Consider the following 20,110-nt stretch of genomic DNA (forward strand, 5'->3'; position numbering starts at 1 on the left):
ATCACATGCTTGTAACATTCTTATTTATCCGCAGTTGTGAAAGGGTGCCAATACTTTTGTCCAGCCCATTTTTGGAGGTTTGTGTGACATTATGTCGAATTTGCTTTCTTTCCTCCCTTTTTTTGTTTTGTCCCAATACACACAAAGGGAATAAACATGTGTATAGCAAAACATGTGTTAATGCAATACGTTTCGTGAGAAATACATGATTTCCTGGAGAAATATCAAGGGTGCCAACAATTTCGGCCATGACTGTATATACTGTATTAATATACAGAATAGCATTTCTGTAAGTCTGTGCTGAGCAGGCAGAAAGTATCAATCCAAATCAACAGTACAGGTATACAGGGAAACAAAGTTATACAGTGTACACCATCTGGAGCCTCTGATCTGAACATTTGGTGTCACTGAACACCTACAGTAGAAGGAAATTTTGAAACAGTGCTATGGCCTTATTACAGTCATTTAAAAAAATACTGTACCTTTATAAAGCATGGTGATGCACTTCACAAATGTGAGTCCTATTAAAATAATTGGAAGTTTAATGCCCAACTGCTAGAAAGCATAAAAATGCTCCCACGCCGTGAGGATGGCCCCACATTCTGCAAGGGTTAAGTGCTCATTCTCTAGGACGTCAGTAAGAACATTTTTTTCTTACACAGTCTCCCTTTCCCCAATGTTCTGGTGGTGGACTCTACCCTGGCATCCTCACATCCAATGCAGGGCTATAGACCTTGTATTGGTCTTGATGATGTCAGGACCTTTGGCTGCTGGGGTGCAGAGCTGCAGCCCAACTGCAAGGGTGAATTTTAGGTTTCCTAGAGTTCAGCTTAAAAATGTACAAAAAAACATAGCGATCCATAAATGTACATAGCTCTGGAGCACTATTAAATCAAATGGAGAGCCTGCCAAAGTCATGTGACTGGCCTCTGCTCCAATCTTGGGAGTTTCTTGTGATCCATAATGCAAAGAAAACTCTGTGGGACACGCCAGACCATGCCTGCATTTTATGAATAGGCTGTAAAATGCAGGCTGCAATGTGGACAAACATTGTGGTATATAGGGAATATCAACTGTATATTATAAATGGGCCCCAGTAGTCTTATGTGGTATTGATGTAAAACCATTTGCAAACATTTCATTACATTTACCTAGAGTTAAACCATCAAGTAATCCCAGAAACATGATTAGTTCACATGGTGTAATGGAGCCCTACAATCACATACATTACAATTTGTAATTTTGCAAACCAAGTACCCAAGCACAAGATTACATTAAAAGAAAGCAAGTACCAGTTTCTCTGGTAGCCACTGTGGACCTCTTTTGAAAATTCTACTTACCTGGTTCTATCTGACCCAGAACAAATAAGCAGATAAATACTTTTGATTCTTCCAACCTATAATTGCCTTAGGTCAGTGGCTCACAAAGAGTTTAAGCCAGAGGGTCAGTAACAAAGCCAGGCATCCAGCATTTCAAGAAAAGGGCGGCAATAGCTACTTTCCTTTGAGGACTAAGAGCATGAAATAACATTTTAGCTATAAATGGCACAAACCCTAGGGAACATACCTCCTTGGAAGCCTTCTCTTGTGACAAGGGACCATATGAATTGATCAATTTCTGGATAAGGAGAAGATTGATATCCATTCATGACACTGTCTGATGAAAAAGGAACACAGCATTGTTACACTGGAGGGAAAGATGTTGTTTGATGTTTTTGTCTGCACTTGGCAAGATGAATTAGCAAAATTGCATGTGACAGCACCCGCCCAACGTCCTACGTAAAACACTTCACATTATCTAGATCACGCTTTTTAGCATTTAGCAATGAATACTGTGTCTTTCACATACACAAACAGCCACAATTAGCAAAATATGCCTATTCCATAATGATAATGTACATGTTTTAATTTTTTTTTCTTTTGAGGGCACGTAGCAGTGGGGTTTAAATAAAATGACAGCACTAACTCAACACTGCCCGGATCCCAGTGTAGATACATAAACAGTGAAAAACTGATTTGGCATACCCATTGTTCTTCCGACTTAAGCTGATCTAAGGACTGGCTTTTGTCGAAGGAACACTCTGGAAAACCAGTATCCAACCAGCGTTTGAAGCCAAGGGGAATCCCCTTGTAGTAACCCAAAGAGACAGTGGGAGAGATTGATGTACTGACATTGCTTAGTTGATACAACCATTTCAAATTCTTTTATTTTTGTTCAGCCTGCTGGTTTCAAACAAAAGAAAAAAAAACAACCAACCAACAAAAAAAAAAAAAACACTGAATGTGGATACCAGACATTAAGAGCTGATAGCTTATGCTGCTGTTAGCTTTGTCACTTTATATTTATCCACAGGTTGGAGCCAATGTATAGAACAATACAACATACCCAGCTTACTCTGCTTTTGTATGCTTTATTATGCCTAGGACCTTATGTGTATGGAGTCCCCAGTACTAAATTTGCTCCCTTGTAAATGTTGTCATTGAAGGGTTTTTATGTGAGAAAATGTTATAAAAAAATAAACTGTTGATCATGCCAATTTCTGCTCTTTGCAACTCCTTCCTTTAAGAGGGTGACAATGCTAAAACTACCAGCTTCCAATGCTGCAGAAGCATGGTCACACCATAGGTTGTGCTTCATCCAATCTGTTGCAGCGAATCAGCCTTGCTGGTTGATTGACATCTGCTCTGACTGTTTAGCAGGCAAGAAGGGGACTTCCGGCTTTAGTGATGTCATTAGCAACCTCAAGCAGCCTCCCCCCTCCCACTGCCCCAGGCCTGCAGGAACTGAATCACTGATAACAGCAATTGAACAAAGCATTTAATTGACTTTAATGTCACAAAACCTAGAGAGTATTACTCTATGCCTGCAACATGCAAAACATTATTGTAAAATGCAGGGTCCAAATATACTTTAATTCAGTATAATACAAAAATTGCTTTCCTCCAGCATAATTTTTAGCTAATCTCCTTTTGACTTTGGCTGATGTATGAAGCCTGTGGAAATCAGCTACTAAATCCCATGACTAAAGGGCATAAACTTGCAGATAGGTGTGGCCATGTTGAACTAGAAAGACAACATTTCAGTAGAAAAAAATCTGGATTGTAATCATTATGTGCAAACAGGGAGAGTGCCAACATTTGTTTAAGCCATACCTGAAATAAGGGATCCTCCAGAGATGACACGACTACTTTCATTCCTGTCACTCAGGCAGGCACAAGACAAGATTTTTAAGCTGTCTGTAAATCTTTAAGATGTAATAAGGGTTAGTATATGTGTATCTTTTCCATACATTCAAATATTTCACAGATCCCCCATACATTATTTTATTTCTGTACGGTTAGGATCAAAGCCATTAATAGATAGCTATAAGATATGGTCCCTCAGCTTTATGAATAGTTATTAATACACTGAAGATTGTGCAAAATATCTTTTCATGCTCTATAGGTTTCCGTCACTGATATTTCTAACCAAGACTTTTTGTCCCGTGTGATGGGAATAAAAAAAAAAAAAGTAAAAAAAAAGGTAAAAAATAAATAAATAAATAAAAAAATTTTATGTATATATATATATATATATATATATATACACACACACTTTTTTAATTGTGAAAAATAAAGTTGCATCTAAGCAAATAACCCCCCCCCCACCCCCAGATATATGCACGTACAAACATAAAAGCACACGCTGGGGCGCCTACGCATGGAAACGCTGACAGCGACACACGTTACATATTGCTGCACACGACAGAATGAGAGCAATAATCCAAGCACCAGACCTCCTCCGTAACGCTAAACTGGTGACCTATAGAAGAGCTTTAAAAGCATTGCCTATAGAAAATATAGGGTACGAAAGTTTGTCGCCATTTCATGAGCGCACGCAAATTTAAGGTTTGACATCTTGGATATCTATTTACTCGGTGCAACCTCATCTTTTATAGTTGACCAAAAAATTGGGTAATTTATTCCTTTTTTTGTGCCCTAAAATTAAAACTTAGATGTATTTTTAACTGAAATTTTGCGTTTCCTAGACATTTGTGGTAATATCATGTGACATTAAAATTGAAACTACCATTATTTTATTTTCTAGAGCAGGGGTCCTCAAACTTTTTAAACAGGGGGCCTGTTCACTGTCCCTCAGACCGTTGGAGGGCCGGACTATAGTTAAAAAAAAAAAAAACTATGAACAAATGCGGACACAGTACAGGAGATGACCAGAGACTGCGGACATACAACGGTGGCGGGAATACTGGGCCGGCCGCTCCATAAGACGCACAGACATTTCCCCCAAAGTGTGTCTTATGGAGTGAAATAGTGCCCCATCATTGGTGTCAGTGGGAAGAAACGTGCCCCATCGTTGGTGTCAGTGGGAGGAATAGTGCCCCATCGTTGGTGTCAGTGGGAGGAATAGTGCCCCATCGTTGGTGTCAGTGGGAGGAATAGTGCCCCATCGTTGGTGTCAGTGGGAAGAATCGTGCCCCATCGTTGGTGTCAGTGGGAGGAATAGTGCCCCGTCGTTAGTGTCAGTGGGGGGAGGAATAGTGCCCCGTCTTTGGTGTCAGTGGGGGAAGGGGATAGTGTCCCAACATTGTGTCAGTGGGGGGGAAAGTGTCCCATCGTTGGTGTCAGTGGGGGGAGGAATAGTGCCCCATCGTTGGTGTCAGTGGGGGGTGGAATAGTGCCCCATCGTTGGTGTCAGTGGGGGGTGGAATAGTGCCCCATCGTTGGTGTCAGTGGGGGGTGGAATAGTGCCCCATCGTTGGTGTCAGTGGGGGGTGGAATAGTGCCCCATCGTTGGTGTCAGTGGGGGGTGGAATAGTGCCCCATCGTTGGTGTCAGTGGGGGGTGGAATAGTGCCCCATCGTTGGTGTCAGTGGGGGGTGGAATAGTGCCCCATCGTTGGTGTCAGTGGGGGGTGGAATAGTGCCCCATCGTTGGTGTCAGTGGGGGGTGGAATAGTGCCCCATCGTTGGTGTCAGTGGGGGGTGGAATAGTGCCCCATCGTTGGTGTCAGTGGGGGGTGGAATAGTGCCCCATCGTTGGTGTCAGTGGGGGGTGGAATAGTGCCCCATCGTTGGTGTCAGTGGGGGGTGGAATAGTGCCTCAAATGACAGAGTGGGTCAGTGCATTTTGAAGTGCACAGTGCGCAGAAGTCACCAACTGTCTGCACAGCCAATAGCTAAACACATACAAACTTCATGTGGCCTTCAGATTAGCACAACAGTGCATAGAGAGCTTCAGGGAATGGCTTTCCATGGGTGAGCAGCTGCATCCAAGCCTTAGATCACCAAGTGCAATGCAAAGAGTCGGATGCAGTGGTGTAAAGCACGCCACCACTGATCTCTAGAGCAGTGGAGACTTGTTCTGTGGAGTGACAAATCATGCTTCTCTGTGTGAAATATTGTAAGGGTATATTCACGTTATTGACCAGGCCAGCAGCTGACTGAGGTAGATGTATTTTACACAACAAAAAGGATAGCCAAGGACTCTTCGCTATGTTAATTTTATGCAACATCACCTTGGCACTTGGGGACCAACTTGTTACATTTCAAAGGAGGCAATTTGCAAACTTGTGATAAAATGCAGATTGCGCACTCAGACTTGAAGGGACATGGCCAGCATCTAATATCTAATAACATGAAAAGGGGTATTACGTATGGTAAATAGCATTCTGCAAGGGGTAACTGGTTTATCTAATGGTATAAGAATGCAGTTTAGGAAATACTGTATCTGGATAACTTTGATTAGAATTTATGACTGCAGCTGTCCAAGGCCAAAAAGCATTAACTGTAACCCAGAAGATCAAAGGGGCTACTAAAAGTGACCAATCCGAGTGCTTTTCATTTTACTGAATGGGGAAAATGTGTATATTCGATAAGGTTCTTTTGGGTAGGTTGTGACAGGACAAAGTAGGTCCTCTGAAGGTGTCTGATAATTGCATTAATATTCTAAGTACCGTCATCTGCCTTTTCTGTACCTCTGTCTTACAGATTGTTTCTGAGCTGATTAAATGTATCTCTCCCTGGAAAAGAACCATTGAACTTGGTACTGCAGGAAAATACATTTATAAATACACTCATCATCCTATAAGGTGACAGAACACAACAGTCTGTCTGGCAATCAGATGGACGTGTCTGGGTTTGGCGGTTGCCAGGAAACCGGTACTTGCTTGACTGCGCTGTGTCAGATGTAAAGTTCGAAGGAGGGGGGATTGTGGTGTGGGGTTGGGCTTGGCCCCTTAGTTCCAGTGAAGGGAACCCTTAAGGCATCAGCATACCAAGACATTTTGAACAATTTCATACTCCCAACTTTGTGGGAACAGTTTGGGGATGGCCTCGCCCTGTTCCAACATGACTGCGGACCAATGCACAAAGAAAGTTCCATAAAAGACATGGATGAGCGAATTTGGGGTGGAGGAACTTGATTGGCCAGCAGACTCCTGACCTCAACCCGATAGAACACCTCTGGGATGAAGTAGAGTTGAGACTGTGAGCCAGGCTTTCATCAGTGCCTGACCTCACAAATGCGCTTCTAGAAGAATGGTCGAACATTTCCATAGGCACACTCCTAAACTTTGTGGACAGCCTTCCCAGGAGAGTTGCAGCTGTTATACAGTGCATCCAGAAAGTATTCACAGCACTTAACTTTTCCCACATTTTTTTATGTTACAGCCTTATTCCAAAATGGATTAAACTAATTTTTTTTCCCTCAACATTCTACAAACAATACCCCATAATGCCAACGTGAAAGAAGTTCGTTTTGAAAGCTTTGCAATTTATTAGAAATAAAAAACGAAAAAAGCCACATGTACATAAGTATTCACAACCTTTGCTCAATACTTTGTTGAAACACCTTTAGCACCAATTACAGCCTCAAGTCATTTTGAGTATGATGCTACAAGCTTGGCACACCTATTTTTCAGCAATTTCTCCCATTCATCTTTGCAGTACCTCTCAAGCTCCATCAGGTTGTATGGGGAGTGTCGGTGCACAGCCACTTTCAGATCTCTCCAGAGATATTCAATTGGGTTCAAGTACGGGCCACTCCAGGTCATTCACAGAGTTCTCCCGTAGCCACTCATTTGTTATGTGGGCTGTGTGCTTAGGGTCGTTGTCCTGTTGAAAGGTGAACCGTGGCCCCAGTCTAAGGTTCAGAGCGCTCTGGAATAGGTTTTCATCAAGGATGTCTCTGTACATTGCTGCATTCATCTTTCTTTTGATCCTGACTAGTCTCCCAGTTCCTGCCACTGAAAAACATCCCCACAGCATAATGCTGCCACCACTATGCTTCACTGTAGGGATGGTATTGGCCAGATGGTGAGCAGTGCCTGGTTTGCTCCAGACATGACAATTGGCATTCAGGCCAAAGAATTCAATCTTTGCTACATCAGACCAGAGAGTTTTGTTTCTCATGGTCTGAGAGTCCCTCAGGTGCCTTTTTGCAAACTCCAAATGGGCTGGCATTTGCCTTTTACTGAGGAGGGGCTTCCATCTGGCCACTCTATCATACAGACCTGATTGGTGGAGTGCTGCAGAGATGGTTATTCTTCTGGAAGGTTCTCCTCTCTCCACCGAGAAACTCTGGAGCTCTTTCAGAGTGACCATCGGGTGCTTGGCTACCTCCCCGGCTAAGGTATTTCTCCTTGAAATCACTTTTTGCCAGGTGGCCCGCTCTAGGAAGATTCTTGGCGGTTCCAAACTTCTTACATTTACTGATGATGGAAGCTACTGTGCTCATTGGGACCTTCAATGCTGAAGAAATTTTTCTGTACCCTTCCCCAGATCTGTGCTTTGACCTAATCCTGTCTCGGAGGTCTACAGACAACTCTTTGGACTTCATGGCTTGGTTTGTGCTTTGACATGCACGGTTAACTTTGGGACCTTACATAGACAGGTTTATGCCTTTCCTAATCAAGTCTACTCACTGAATTTCCTACAGATGGACTACAATAAAGTTGTGGGAACATCTCAAGGGTGATCAGTGGGAACAGGGTGCACCAGAGCTCACTTTTGAGCGTCAAGGCAAAGGCTGTGAATACGTATGTACATGTGTTTTTTTTTTTTTCATTTTCTTTCACGTTGTCATTATGGGGTATTATTTGTAGAATGTTGAGGAAAGAATTAATTTAATGCATTTTGGAATAAGGTTGTAACATAACAAAATGTGGCAAAAGTTAAACGCTGTGAATACTTTCTGAATGTACTGTAGCTGCAATGGGAGGGCCAACTGAATACTGGACTAAGACTGGGATGCCATTAAAGTTCATGTGCGTGTAAAGGCAGGCGCCCTAATACGCTTGGCATGTAGTGTATATAAATAAATTTCAGAAAATGAGGCAGTTGTACCCATGCTGCAATCCAACCAAAAGGTTGGTGATGTGCACTTACTTATCAAAAAATGGATGTAAGAAATAAAAGCCAGACAGGAGTGGAACTGGGTATGAAATGCCTTTGTGTGCTGGGCTTAAGGTGACTTGTAAAAAGGTCAAAAGTAAAAAGGAAGTTCAACCTGTCCAGTATTGACATCATCGTGTCCTTGGTGGGCAGGGTCACACTGTACGTGTCTCGGCCGGGGGGGGGGCGCATAAGGGGAGCTATTCCAGAATAGGCTAGCCATTTCCCCACTCCCAGTTGCTGCTGTGGGATTGGTGCTTTTTCAATCCATACTCTGCTTTATAAAGGAGCCATTACAAACACATTGTTGAAGCTGTGACAATACAGGTTGAACTTCCTTTTACTGGGCATCATATTGCAAAAATCAAATCAGTTAAGAGTGAGACCTTATAGAAACTGACAAAGTTAGTATACAGAACTAGCAAACCAAATGCAGGCATGGCACTGCTAGTGCCTCCAGAGATACAAAAAATTAAAATGTGACAGCACTCAACAGTGTCAAGCTGAATGTAAAATATTGGTTTAAAGTGACTCTCCTAGGGTCACTTTTACAAAACAAAACAAGACACCTTTAAAAGAAGCACTTAAATACTTATTTATACTCCTAAATGGAAGGGGGTCTGCTGTGCTGGGGGATGGTTGGAGGAGTATTTAAAAAGGCAAATTTGTTTTTATTAAATCTGCAGCAAATTAACAAAACAAGGCATGAGAAATAATGAAAAAAAGTATTCATCACAGATGTGACGATGATCCATGTGGGTAGCTGAAAATGATTCCATACAACAGAAAGATGGAGAGATCAAAAACCTAGTATCACATATTATGGAGATATGAATAAACAGAGTTTCAAGGGGGGCATCCCCAGCGAGATGTAAGGAACAAAATGAGATAGCTCCGCATGATTAAGTGTATAAACCCAAACTAAAAAAAAAAATACAAGGAGAAGAGAAAAATAGAGACGTCAGTTGTAGAGATAGAGAAAGATGAGAAGATAGGGGGTCGGGAGACGGGAATGGCAAAAAGCAGAACCAAGGCTGTCCTCTACCAGTATCCCACCAGGGTGATCCCGCTAACCGCACCTGCGCGAGCCGCAGGGCGACACCAGCAGACCTTCCAAAAAAAAAAAAAAGAGAAATCAGCGGAGCAAAGCTCAACTCCATCAGGGCACGACAGGGGAACACATATCACAGAGAGTCGAAGGAGGAGAAATGGAGCCAGGCCGACCACAGTAACTTATGTTTATCATTATTGGAGGAGTAATTAAACTAGGATCGAGGGAGGAGGGAGAACTAGATAATGGGGAAGACAGATCAGACAGGGGTCGGTCCTTATTGGTGGGTAGAATGTGGAAAGATGGGGGGGGGGGGGGGGGGGGGGGGAGGGCTATGGCAGGTGATAAGAAGGTGCACATGTTACAAACAACCATTGGAATTGGTACCATTTGTAGGAAAATAAAAAATATTCAAAATACATATGCACAAGGTGTCAATGAATTAAAGCATTCACCAATGCCAGATGAGCAAAACCTTGGACAGAGGGGTGGCAGTGAACGTGGTATACTTGGATTTTGCAAAAGCCTTTGAAACAGTTCTCCACACACGGCTACTGTGTAAGGTAAAGTCTACAGGCTTGGGAAAATCAGTACGTAAATGGATAGAAAACTGGCCAAAAGATCGTATTCAGAGAGTAGCGGTTAATGATTCATAATCTGAATGGTCTAGGGTTGTCAGTGGTGTACCCCAAGGTTCAGTGTTGGCACCCTTACTTTTGATATATTTATTAATGATATTGGGTCTGGGATTAAAAATACAGTTCATCTTTGCAGATGTCACCAAGCCTTGCAGTGGAATAATGTCCTTACAGGATGTCTCCAACGTACAAGCCGACCTCAATGCACTGTTTAATGGGGCAAATATGTGGAAAATGAGGTTTAATGTTGATAAATGTAAGGTTATACACTTGGGGGCTAAGAATATGCATGCATCATACATACTAGGGGGGGTACAACTGGGGGAATCAATCGTGGAGAAAGATCTGGGAGTTCTGGTAGATCACACGCTTAATAATGGCATGCAATGCCAAGCTGCGGTTTCTAAAGCAAGCAAAATATTCTCTCTCTCCCCCCCCCCGTACAAATCATCAGCAAGAACTCATCTGGAATATGAAGTTCAGTTTTGGGCACCACTCCAAAAAAAACAAAAAAAAATTGGGGAACTGGAGAAAATGCAGAGAAGGGGAACCAAACTGATAAGAGGCATGGAGGAGCTCAGCTATAAGGAAAGATTAGAGGGGCTGAAATCATTCTCTCTTGAGAGCAGATTAAGGGGGGATATGATCAACATGCGTAAATACATCAGTGGTTCACATAGTGAGCTCTGTGTAGAGTTATTCACTTTTAAGGTCGCTACAGAAAACAAGGGGCCACTCTTTACATCTGGAGGAAAAGAGATTTAATCTGCAAATACAGAAAGGCTTCTTCACAGTAAGAGCTGTGAAAATGTGGAAAACTCCCTCAATAGTTGGTTCTGGCCAGCTCAGTGGATTGCTTTAAAAAAGGCCTGGATTCTTTCCTAGATAAACTGAATATAACTATATACTACCATTTATAGGTAATGTTGGTGCAGGGAATATGCGATTGCTCCTGCAGGGGAAAAAATTCCTTCCTGATACCTCGAGAGGCAAATTGGATCATGTTTTGCTGTGTTTTATTTTACCTTCCTCTGGATCAATTGTGGGTATAGGATAACTTTTTTCTTTTTTTTGTTTGAACTGGATGGACTTTGGTCTTTTTTCAGCCAGACTAACTATTTAACTTATGGTTTTTTGGTGGCCCATGCACTGAAAAGCTGTCCCTTTTCCACTCCCCAGCTGCTGGAAATAGTCAAACATTGGATGGGTCAAATATTTTCTCCCCTCACTGGCTGCTGTAATTCCTCCTGACAGGGCCTATAGTGACATACATAATCCTGTAATGACTTATGAGCCAGGAGATGAAACCACAGCAGTCAGAGGCGGAAAAAGTATTTTGCACACCTGAAAGTGCAAAATACTTGCAGCAGCTGGGAAGTAGATAAGTGGTGACTTTTCAATGCACGGCTGCTAAAAGTTATATATTACGTCCTTTACAGGTGACCAGTTTGTAAAATTGACCCTGTGGTGACAGAGTGACTTTAAAGAAAAGTGATAGAGGTCTGATGTATAAAAAAGGTAGTGGAAAGAAATATTTGAGTTCGGCCAAAAATAAGCAGATATTGTTTAATCTCAGGATGAAAAACGGAAGAGACTATCAGACTTAAGTCTATGAATGAGGCCCATTTATTAACTACCGTGACGACAAAAAGATTTGACTTTACCTCACATTGCTAATTAAAGAGCAGAGGAAAATGTGCTCTTCGGCTGACACATGCTTCGGAGGCCTGCCAGAAAACTTGTTGTCTTCAGCCAATTCAAACACAGCATTTTTTCCCAGTTTAGAGGATTTGTATAAACGAAAGTTCCTGTTTTTAGTGTAAACCCCTACACAACACAAGGCAACATAACACATAAGAGAACAGACAACACAGATGAATCATTAAAAACAGAAAGAAAAAAGGGGTAATCCAGATTAAAGCTTTTTTTTTCCAGTTATGATGGATTGCTAATAACAACGTATAAAAATCCCCTTTTATTTTTTCCAACCCAATGTTGTAGAAAATATATGTAGCTAGACACAGAATGGCCATGGATAAGAAGCAGATATCTCCTTTGGATAGTGGACAGGAAGATACTAGTGGTGCATCAAAATGAAAATTCTGGACAGAAACCAAAAATTCAGGATGCACTTGGCCGAAAACCGAAATGGAAAGTTTAAAAAAAAAAAATTATATAAAATTGTATTATATTTGACTTTTTAATTAATATCATGGATTTAAATGAATATGAATTAAAAAAAAGATACAATCCAGCAACATAAAATAACTTTGATTGAGAATTAACACACAAAAATTGGAGAGAAAATAAAATGAAATATAAATATGCCTCGTGTTTTTTTTTAATTTAAGTCAATTATCATTATTGGCACCTTTTTTAATGTCAGCAAATGCCGATAACCCCATTTTCAGCTGATAATTCTTGGCAGCTGATATATCGGTGCATCACTAGAAGATACCTACCTATCCTGGTATGAGCACTGGGACCCACTGTCAATACACACCAAACGCCATTACCCAAAATGGAAAATATTGGAAATATACCTGTGTGATAAGTGCCTCTTAATGAGGTTGCCCTGCAGTAGTGCAATAATGACAGAAAATGCTTTAATTTGCAACACCATTCCAGCACATAACAAAAAGCATGATTCATGTTGTAATTAACATGCAACACTACATCGAGATACATCAAGTTACATACCCCTCACTGCACGGTCCACTTAAGGGCTCCACAAGTCTAGTCATGTTTTTGGTATGTGCTGGAGTGATGTTGCTGTTGTATTTGCTACTATGTGATCTGTGACCATTGTGGGCAGAGCTACCCCCCAATTCCTCCCTTCTACCCAGTCTTTCACCATGATTGGTGGGTGTGATCTTTGGAAATTTGGTATTTAAGGAGGTCAGGGTTGAGGTGCACTAGTCAATGCTCTGAGGAATAGGCCAGTTCTCCAAAACGCGTAAGTGGGCATGGTCATCTGCTCATCATGGTCGTTGCATTCGGAGTGGATTTCTGGTTTCTGTGTTTTATGTCATGCCATCCATTCCATTAGGCTTGTGAATATACTGTATGTTGTCTGTCACCCCTTACTAAAGTGTTGGGGATAATGCACTAGGCATTTGCGCTCTCTTGTTTTTTATGCAGTACTGGAATCCCTGATCTGAGAAGGGCTGCACCGCTTGTTCCTTCCAGCCCAGGTTGCACAGTGGCATTTATACATGTGGTTCAAATGACAAGTTTCCCCATGATTTCTGGGCACAGAAGTGTCAAGTTCCTATTCTTTTGTTAGCCGATAAGGCCTACCTTGTTTCATTGATGCCCCATCCCCATTGGCTGCTGTCCAGCAGATATCTACCAATCACTTTTTTAGCAGATGCTGGAAGGCTGAATCACCTATATCCTCTCCTTATACATCTCAGAGGTCAGGCAGCGTGAAATAAATCCCACCTCCCCATATGTAAACCCTAGGATATCCCCTCAATTCCTATCCTATATTCTACTTTGTATGCTTTGTTTATGTATTGCACATTGCACTCATTGTGCACACGGCACTAATAATATTTTGATTACGTGTTTGCATTCTTGCAAGTCCCAATTAAAAATGATCCTGCCTATGTAATGCCCATTGTTAAAAATACAATATCAGTATTAATGGAATACATATGTAAGCATGTGTATGAAAAACTTCTATTGCACCAAACAGTACAGTTATTTGGAATGATGTTGAGTGTAACTTTTTGTGTCTGTTCCCTACTGCAGTAGTTATTCATTTGGAACCGCTGATCAATAGGAGGATAAGAAATTCCTATCTATAAAATTTCCAGAACAGGGGGAGGGGGATTCAAACCTCCCATTTAGGGAGCTTTCAGCTTACTTCTCATTCCCAAGAGAGGAGGAGTAAGACAGAATTAAGAAAAATCTCTCCAACACATATCAGTAAAATTCTGATAGAGATATAGACTTTTCTACGCTGTCACAAAAGAAAAGAAAAAAAAATGTTTGGCATGACTTCTACTTTGATATCTGCTAAATTTCAGTTGAGCACCTTAAGCTGGCCATACAGTGACAGTTTTATTTTGTAATGTCCTGCTGTGCCTACTGTATTTTGACAGCCAGCCCCACTGGCTATTAAAATTCCCAAACAGCCACTCGCATTACAACGAGCCGTTAAATGTGCTGCGAGGAAGAAGCAGCTAGGCCAGTAACAAAAACCAGTTTCAGAGTGTTCAATCTATTTAATGCTTCAGGCACCATACAATTTGAAGTAGCAGAACATGAAATAAAGCAGATGTGTCAATTATTACTTGTGCAATCCATTTAACCTACTACACTTTTTCTGCTTTGGTATCTTGGGTGCATTTAAGAGGAGCATGCCTATTTTTTTTCCTTTATTTGTTTAACATCCAAGATTATTGTTTATTGAAACAATGGCATAGTACAATAACAGCATTAGTAATTTTAATATAGAATTATAGGCATGTTTAAAAGTTTGGAAAGTACTCGCCTAGATCTATAAAAGGTTGTCTTCCACCATTTTTATCCCTCACAAGAAAGGAAGAAAGTTCACAATACTCTTCTGTCATATTCATGTTGCCATTACAGGCTGTACAACTTTTCAAAGTGTCATCACAGAGCTCTGAGGGTCCTAGAACTGATGGTCCAGGGTTTGTATGGGTACATTTACTATTGCTTTGAGGTAATAAGGGCTGTAACATTGTCTTAATAAAATTGCCTAAAATGAAAGAAAACAAAGTAGTTAGATTGTGAGCAAAGTCATTTTTTTATCAGAATTAATGTGGATTTTATTTGAAGCTCAACCATCATATGTGATGGACACTCCATACCATAATGACATCTTGTATGATAATACAGTGTCCACTGACACTGTTGCTGCGTCTGGATGTGGAGGAAACACATTATTTAGTTTCTCATGTTAAAATCACAGTTTGAGAAACGTACACTTTAAAAAGGGAAAAGCATGATGCCTTATCCATGAGCACATATTCTGAATTATTTCAGTGTGTACCATAGAGAAGGAAAGGTTTAAAAACAACCCATGTTTGAAACGTTGCCTTCCCACTGCTTTTATACATACTACATACAATTTGTAAGAAATCTCAATGTAAATACTTTTTTTTTTTTTTTTTACTTCTTCTTCACCTTCATGGAACCACAGAGCTCCATCTCAAGCTACAGCAGTGGAAGCCTACAGGTGACATGGCTCTGTGTACTTCATCCCCACTGTTGGCTCGCACATCTATACAGAGAAGCCAAAGCTTGATGGTCAAGTGACCACTGAGAAGAAGAATAAAATTGTATTTGTGATGGGGAAATCCTTGTCATCAATATGCAGTAAAGTCAACTCTCCATTGCACTCTGTAAAATTGAGTAACCTACTCTCCAAATGGCAAGTCAACATGCCAGAATTGTCAGAAGAGGATTGGGACGAGTGTTTAAGTGACTATCTTACCAATATTGTTTCAGGCAAGGATATATGTATCTAGGTGAAATTTCTCCACATAGCTTACTATATGCCTGTTCACTTGGCAGTCATATAGCCCCTCAGTTTAGATACTTCATATAAGTTGACTTACGAAAGTTGTAACTGTCCTAGGAAATTTGACAAAATTTGGTCGGCTTAGATCAGGCTTTTTCAACCAGGGTGCCTTTTGGGTTCTTCAGGGGTACCTTAGCAAAATGCCTAAAAATTCAGCTTTATGGGATTTGTAGTAAGCATGGAGTGCAACATTACCCTGTTTTCTTCTAACAACCTTTTTCAACCAGAGTGCTTTCTGGGTTCTTCAGGGTTGCCTTAGTAAAATGCATACAAATTGCTCCAAATTTCCCCAAAACCATGTACAAGCTAATGGGTGGATCAAGCCTGTTTTTTTGTTACATAGAGCCACAGGTTTTCTTTGTGCAGCATTACAATCTTGGGTGCTGTGCAGGCCAGATGCCAGCAGTTGTTAGGATGATGGCATCATTGGTTGAAAAGGAGGATAATGGGTACCTGCACAGCATCCTTGTTTAACCCACCCCTGTCAGTCTTGAGGTCACATTATCTGTGTGGGGGAGAGAAAATGAGGAAGATTAAATGCTGAAATACTATTAAGTGCCAGTGTGAAAATTGTTATTTCTTTGAAAAGTAAATCCCCTCTAACGTTGGGTGTCCCATCTGTGTGGATGCTACCGCAATATGTAAAAGTATTAGATTAATTTTTTACATTTTAGAATGGGTTACCTCAAGATTGTCCATAATTTTTAAAGGTACCTTGCCTGGAAAAAGGTTGAGAAACCCTAGCCTAGAACGACTCATGGGGCACAGTTGACTCTGCACCTGTTTGACATGCTAATGGTCATATGTATACTTTTTGAACCTTTTTCTCTCCCTGTCCTGACTCTTTTTCTCCACTTCTTCCCTTATTTTTAGAAAAACAAAATGCGTTTACACTGGGATTTTTTATAAAATATATATATGAAGGCAGTGGGGAGGCAATTTTGTAAAGAAAGGATATTTTAGACGTTCCTTCTGCTTTACTATAATTTTCAGATTTGTACATGCTTGCTTTCTTTTTTTATTGTATTACACTGTGCCTAGAGCAAGAAAGAAAAAATGGTTCTCCTATTTTTCAGTTGACCAGGGAATGCTTAAAACCCTGTTGTAATTTTGTTTACCATATGTGTTTCCCATTAGTGATATTTCTTTTCACTTCCGGTCCTGAAATCTCCTTTCTTAGACAGTTGTCATGGGAACCAACGCCCCCAGTTGGAGAACTCCCCATCTATTCCTAGATCTGGGTTTTCCCTTATTTTCGTTTTTTAGGATAATGGTCACCAGGAAAAATAGAAGTGACTGAAGCACCATTGGTATCAATTCCAATAATAAAAAATACAGGGATTCTAACCCCTAGCTATTCTTTTTTACAGTTTTAAATGAAAGTTTGATTTTAAATACACATTAAATGTAGAACTCGGTAGATTAGCCACTAGAGAGCTTTGATTGATCGCTACTATCACTTTCTGATTATGTGTTCCGATAACAGCCACATAAGGGAGTGCACCATTTCCAATGAGTCGGTTGCCTCGAACAGAAAGCGATAAAGGCAAATATCCCATTGGGAATCCTGTACTGGGGAATTTACCCTGCTTTCAGAGATCACTTACAGTCCTAGCGATGTAGAAGTTAGAGGAGAAGGGAGACACAGACAGCAAAAGTTAAAGCCCCCCCCCCCCACACTAAGAGAGTACCCCCTTTTTGACAGTACCTGTTCCCTCTACTTCAATCCTTGCCTTTGTGAGAACGACGTTGCCTTAGTCAGGCTTGCTCCCCCAGCCTTTTTAAAAATAAGTGACACTAAATCTTGATAATAGTTCCACAGTACCAACACTGCAAGCAAATTTTGGAGATTCTGACACTTCTAATGCCACCTCACCTCAGAATGTGCACTGAAGGTGAAACCCTACAGTGACATCAGTGCCTCCCTGTGTCTTCCTGCGACCAAACAGGCAGAATAACAGTATGGCACCCCACCTTCTGTCAGGACTACATTACATGCTACCAATTTGAACCTTGGCATCAACTGCTGCTCCTAAGCTGCATCCTTAGAAACAGGACAGTCAGGTCATAGGACTTGATTGTAAAAAGACAGTTTTCTTGTATAAGCTTAGAGCTTTAAAAAGACCCTGTCACAAAGTTAAACAATGGCATGTAAAAGCACAAAAAAAAAAAAAAAAATCTAAAGTAAATGTTTACTTGCAGCATTGACCAGGGGTCACTCTATCGGCTATGTTTTTTGCCTTTCTGGTTTAACTACAGGAAATCAGAGCTTAGTTTTTGCTGTGATTTCCATACTCTTGCTTTTGGAGAAGAAAAAAAGATAGAAGAGCGAAAAAAGAAAGATGAAAAAGAGATAGACCCCTGGCACCTTTGTTAAACGCAGACCAAGTCAGATTATCCAAAGTGACTGTTATATATGTCACGACTTGAAGGAAAAAAAAAAAAAAAACACCACCATCAAGCACTGCGTTGCTGTCCTCTGTCTTCTCAGATCGAACAACAGCAAACAATTCTTAAAGAGATTCTAAAAAAGTAAATATTTATTTTTGGAAAATAACAAACATGTCTATACTTACCTACTGTGTGCAGTGGCTTTGCACAGAGCATCCCGAATCCTCCTCTTCTTGGGTTGCCCGCAGGCTCTCCTGGCCCCTCCCTTCTGTTGGGTGCCCCCACAGAAAGCAGCTTGCTATGGGGAAACTTGCTGCTCTGTGTGTCAATTTGAATGGCCCGCCCCCTCTCCTCATTGGTTGACTGGCTGAAATTGACAGCAGTGGGAGCCAATGGCTCCTGCTTGCCGGCTCAGCCAATGAGGAGGCAGAGACCCAGAACAGCAGAGGCTGTCATGCACAGCGATGGATCACGATGGGGCTCAGGTAAGTATTGAGGGGGCTGGGGGTAGTGCTGCACACAGAAGGTTTTTTACCTTCATGCTTAGAATGCATGAAGATAAAAAACCTTAAGCCTTTACAACCACTTTAAAGAATTTAGCACATGCTTTGAATTTGCAACAGTGCTACAGAAACAAAGTAAATTATTTTAAAGTCTATTTGCCACTCACCAACATGAATATTGTCCTTGAAGGCTGCATTGGGTAATAAAAATATTAAGTGACGACTAAATTTTTCATCAGTGCTGGAGTCCAGATTTATAACACAATCTGCAGAACATGTTAAACCATAATGTTCCTGAAGCTTTCTGATGAAAAACTGAAAATCAAAAGAAAGAATGGAGTTAAACCACACCTGGCAAAGGTAGACCAGAAAAAAACCTTCATTCAAAGCTGAAGTCTAATGCTGAAGCATGAATTTTATAGTATAGTTACACTGGCCCAGCTTGGGCCAATGTAAGTACATATAACGCACATCTGACTGACCTCTGTGTAAGATGCATACAGGAATAGCAGCAGTCTTCCAGGTCCAATGCCGAGAAGCTGCCCTTTTACACAATAACCAAAGGAGACAGCTAACTCAACATTGCCACTATTCAGGGAAAGCCTTTTATTTTTACAAGGCGCTCTCTTACTGAACAATGCAGGGATCGTGACATTGCTACCTCATCTCGTCAATCAGTTGCCTGACTCTTGGGAGAGGTTATTTAAGTATCAAAATGTCTTAACTGGTGAATGTCAGCCTGCAGGAATGGCCCTTTCAAAGCAGACTACATTTAGATGCAGACCACCCTAGGTATTGCGCACATCTGATACGTAGCCTCCATGATTGAATGAACTGATATCTAATGAATGAAAATGGTGGGCCATGGACTGTTAGGCTGAGGAGGAAAGGGCTAGATAATGCTGGTTGTCCAGCCAGAAAATGACTTGCAGCAGCTTTTAATGCAAGCTCAGCGTGTAGACATTAGACTTAGCATTTTCAGTCTAGGAGAGAAGCCTGTAAAATAGTGTACAACTGATAGTAAATACTAGAGTTTAGCCTTAAAAGAAAATGTTTTTTTTGTCAGGTAAGGTGTTATGCAATGATCACCCCTCAAAACCTTTCATATAACCTGAAGCAAGGTAATCTGAAGCACCATAAATAATGACTCTATCCCTGTACACTTGTAGTATGAGAGATTCCCACATACAGTATAGTTCCTCTTCCCATAATTCATTCTTACCTCAATTAAAAGAGCAACCATTTTTTGACCATCAGCCCCTGGATTTGCCGGTTTAATAAATTCTAAATCAAAGTAAAGTTTGCAAACTGTATCAGCAGGAATGACCTCATAGCAGTGAGACAAGGTTTGGGAATATTTGCTGGAAAATAAAAATACTGATTATTCTGATAGTATAAGACATTGAACTCAGTTTTTATTTTTACAGGGCAAAAACTAATAGGGTGACTATATACAGCCTGATAAAAGAAAGCATGGTTGTAGCAGACTTGACTTGGCGATATTTTCTGTGTATAGCCAACCCCTTTAGGGCTTTTACTCACTGAGCTGTCCATTTGCTGTTCTTTCCTTCCAGCATTCTAATG

At 41.0% G+C, this 20,110-nt stretch overlaps 1 protein-coding gene across 2 annotated transcripts in view; it reads right to left on the reverse strand.

The window, feature by feature from the left end:
* PRIMPOL (primase and DNA directed polymerase) overlaps positions 1 to 20,110 on the reverse strand; it is a 45,736-nt gene that overhangs the window by 15,416 nt on the left and 10,210 nt on the right. For both annotated transcript variants that reach the window (XM_089669628.1, XM_089669627.1), the window contains exons 4-9: positions 19,749 to 19,887; positions 18,694 to 18,841; positions 14,580 to 14,807; positions 11,743 to 11,905; positions 3,153 to 3,244; positions 1,567 to 1,656 (exon numbers count right to left, since the gene is read on the reverse strand). In XM_089669628.1, the coding sequence (XP_089525754.1) occupies positions 1,567 to 1,656; positions 3,153 to 3,244; positions 11,743 to 11,905; positions 14,580 to 14,807; positions 18,694 to 18,841; positions 19,749 to 19,887 (860 nt within the window). The remainder of the gene's footprint in view (positions 1 to 1,566; positions 1,657 to 3,152; positions 3,245 to 11,742; positions 11,906 to 14,579; positions 14,808 to 18,693; positions 18,842 to 19,748; positions 19,888 to 20,110) is intronic.

Source organism: Staurois parvus, unplaced genomic scaffold (genome assembly GCF_062004578.1).
Source record: "Staurois parvus isolate SC_StPar_1 unplaced genomic scaffold, SC_StPar_1.0 ptg000080l, whole genome shotgun sequence".
NCBI lineage: Eukaryota > Metazoa > Chordata > Amphibia > Anura > Ranidae > Staurois > Staurois parvus.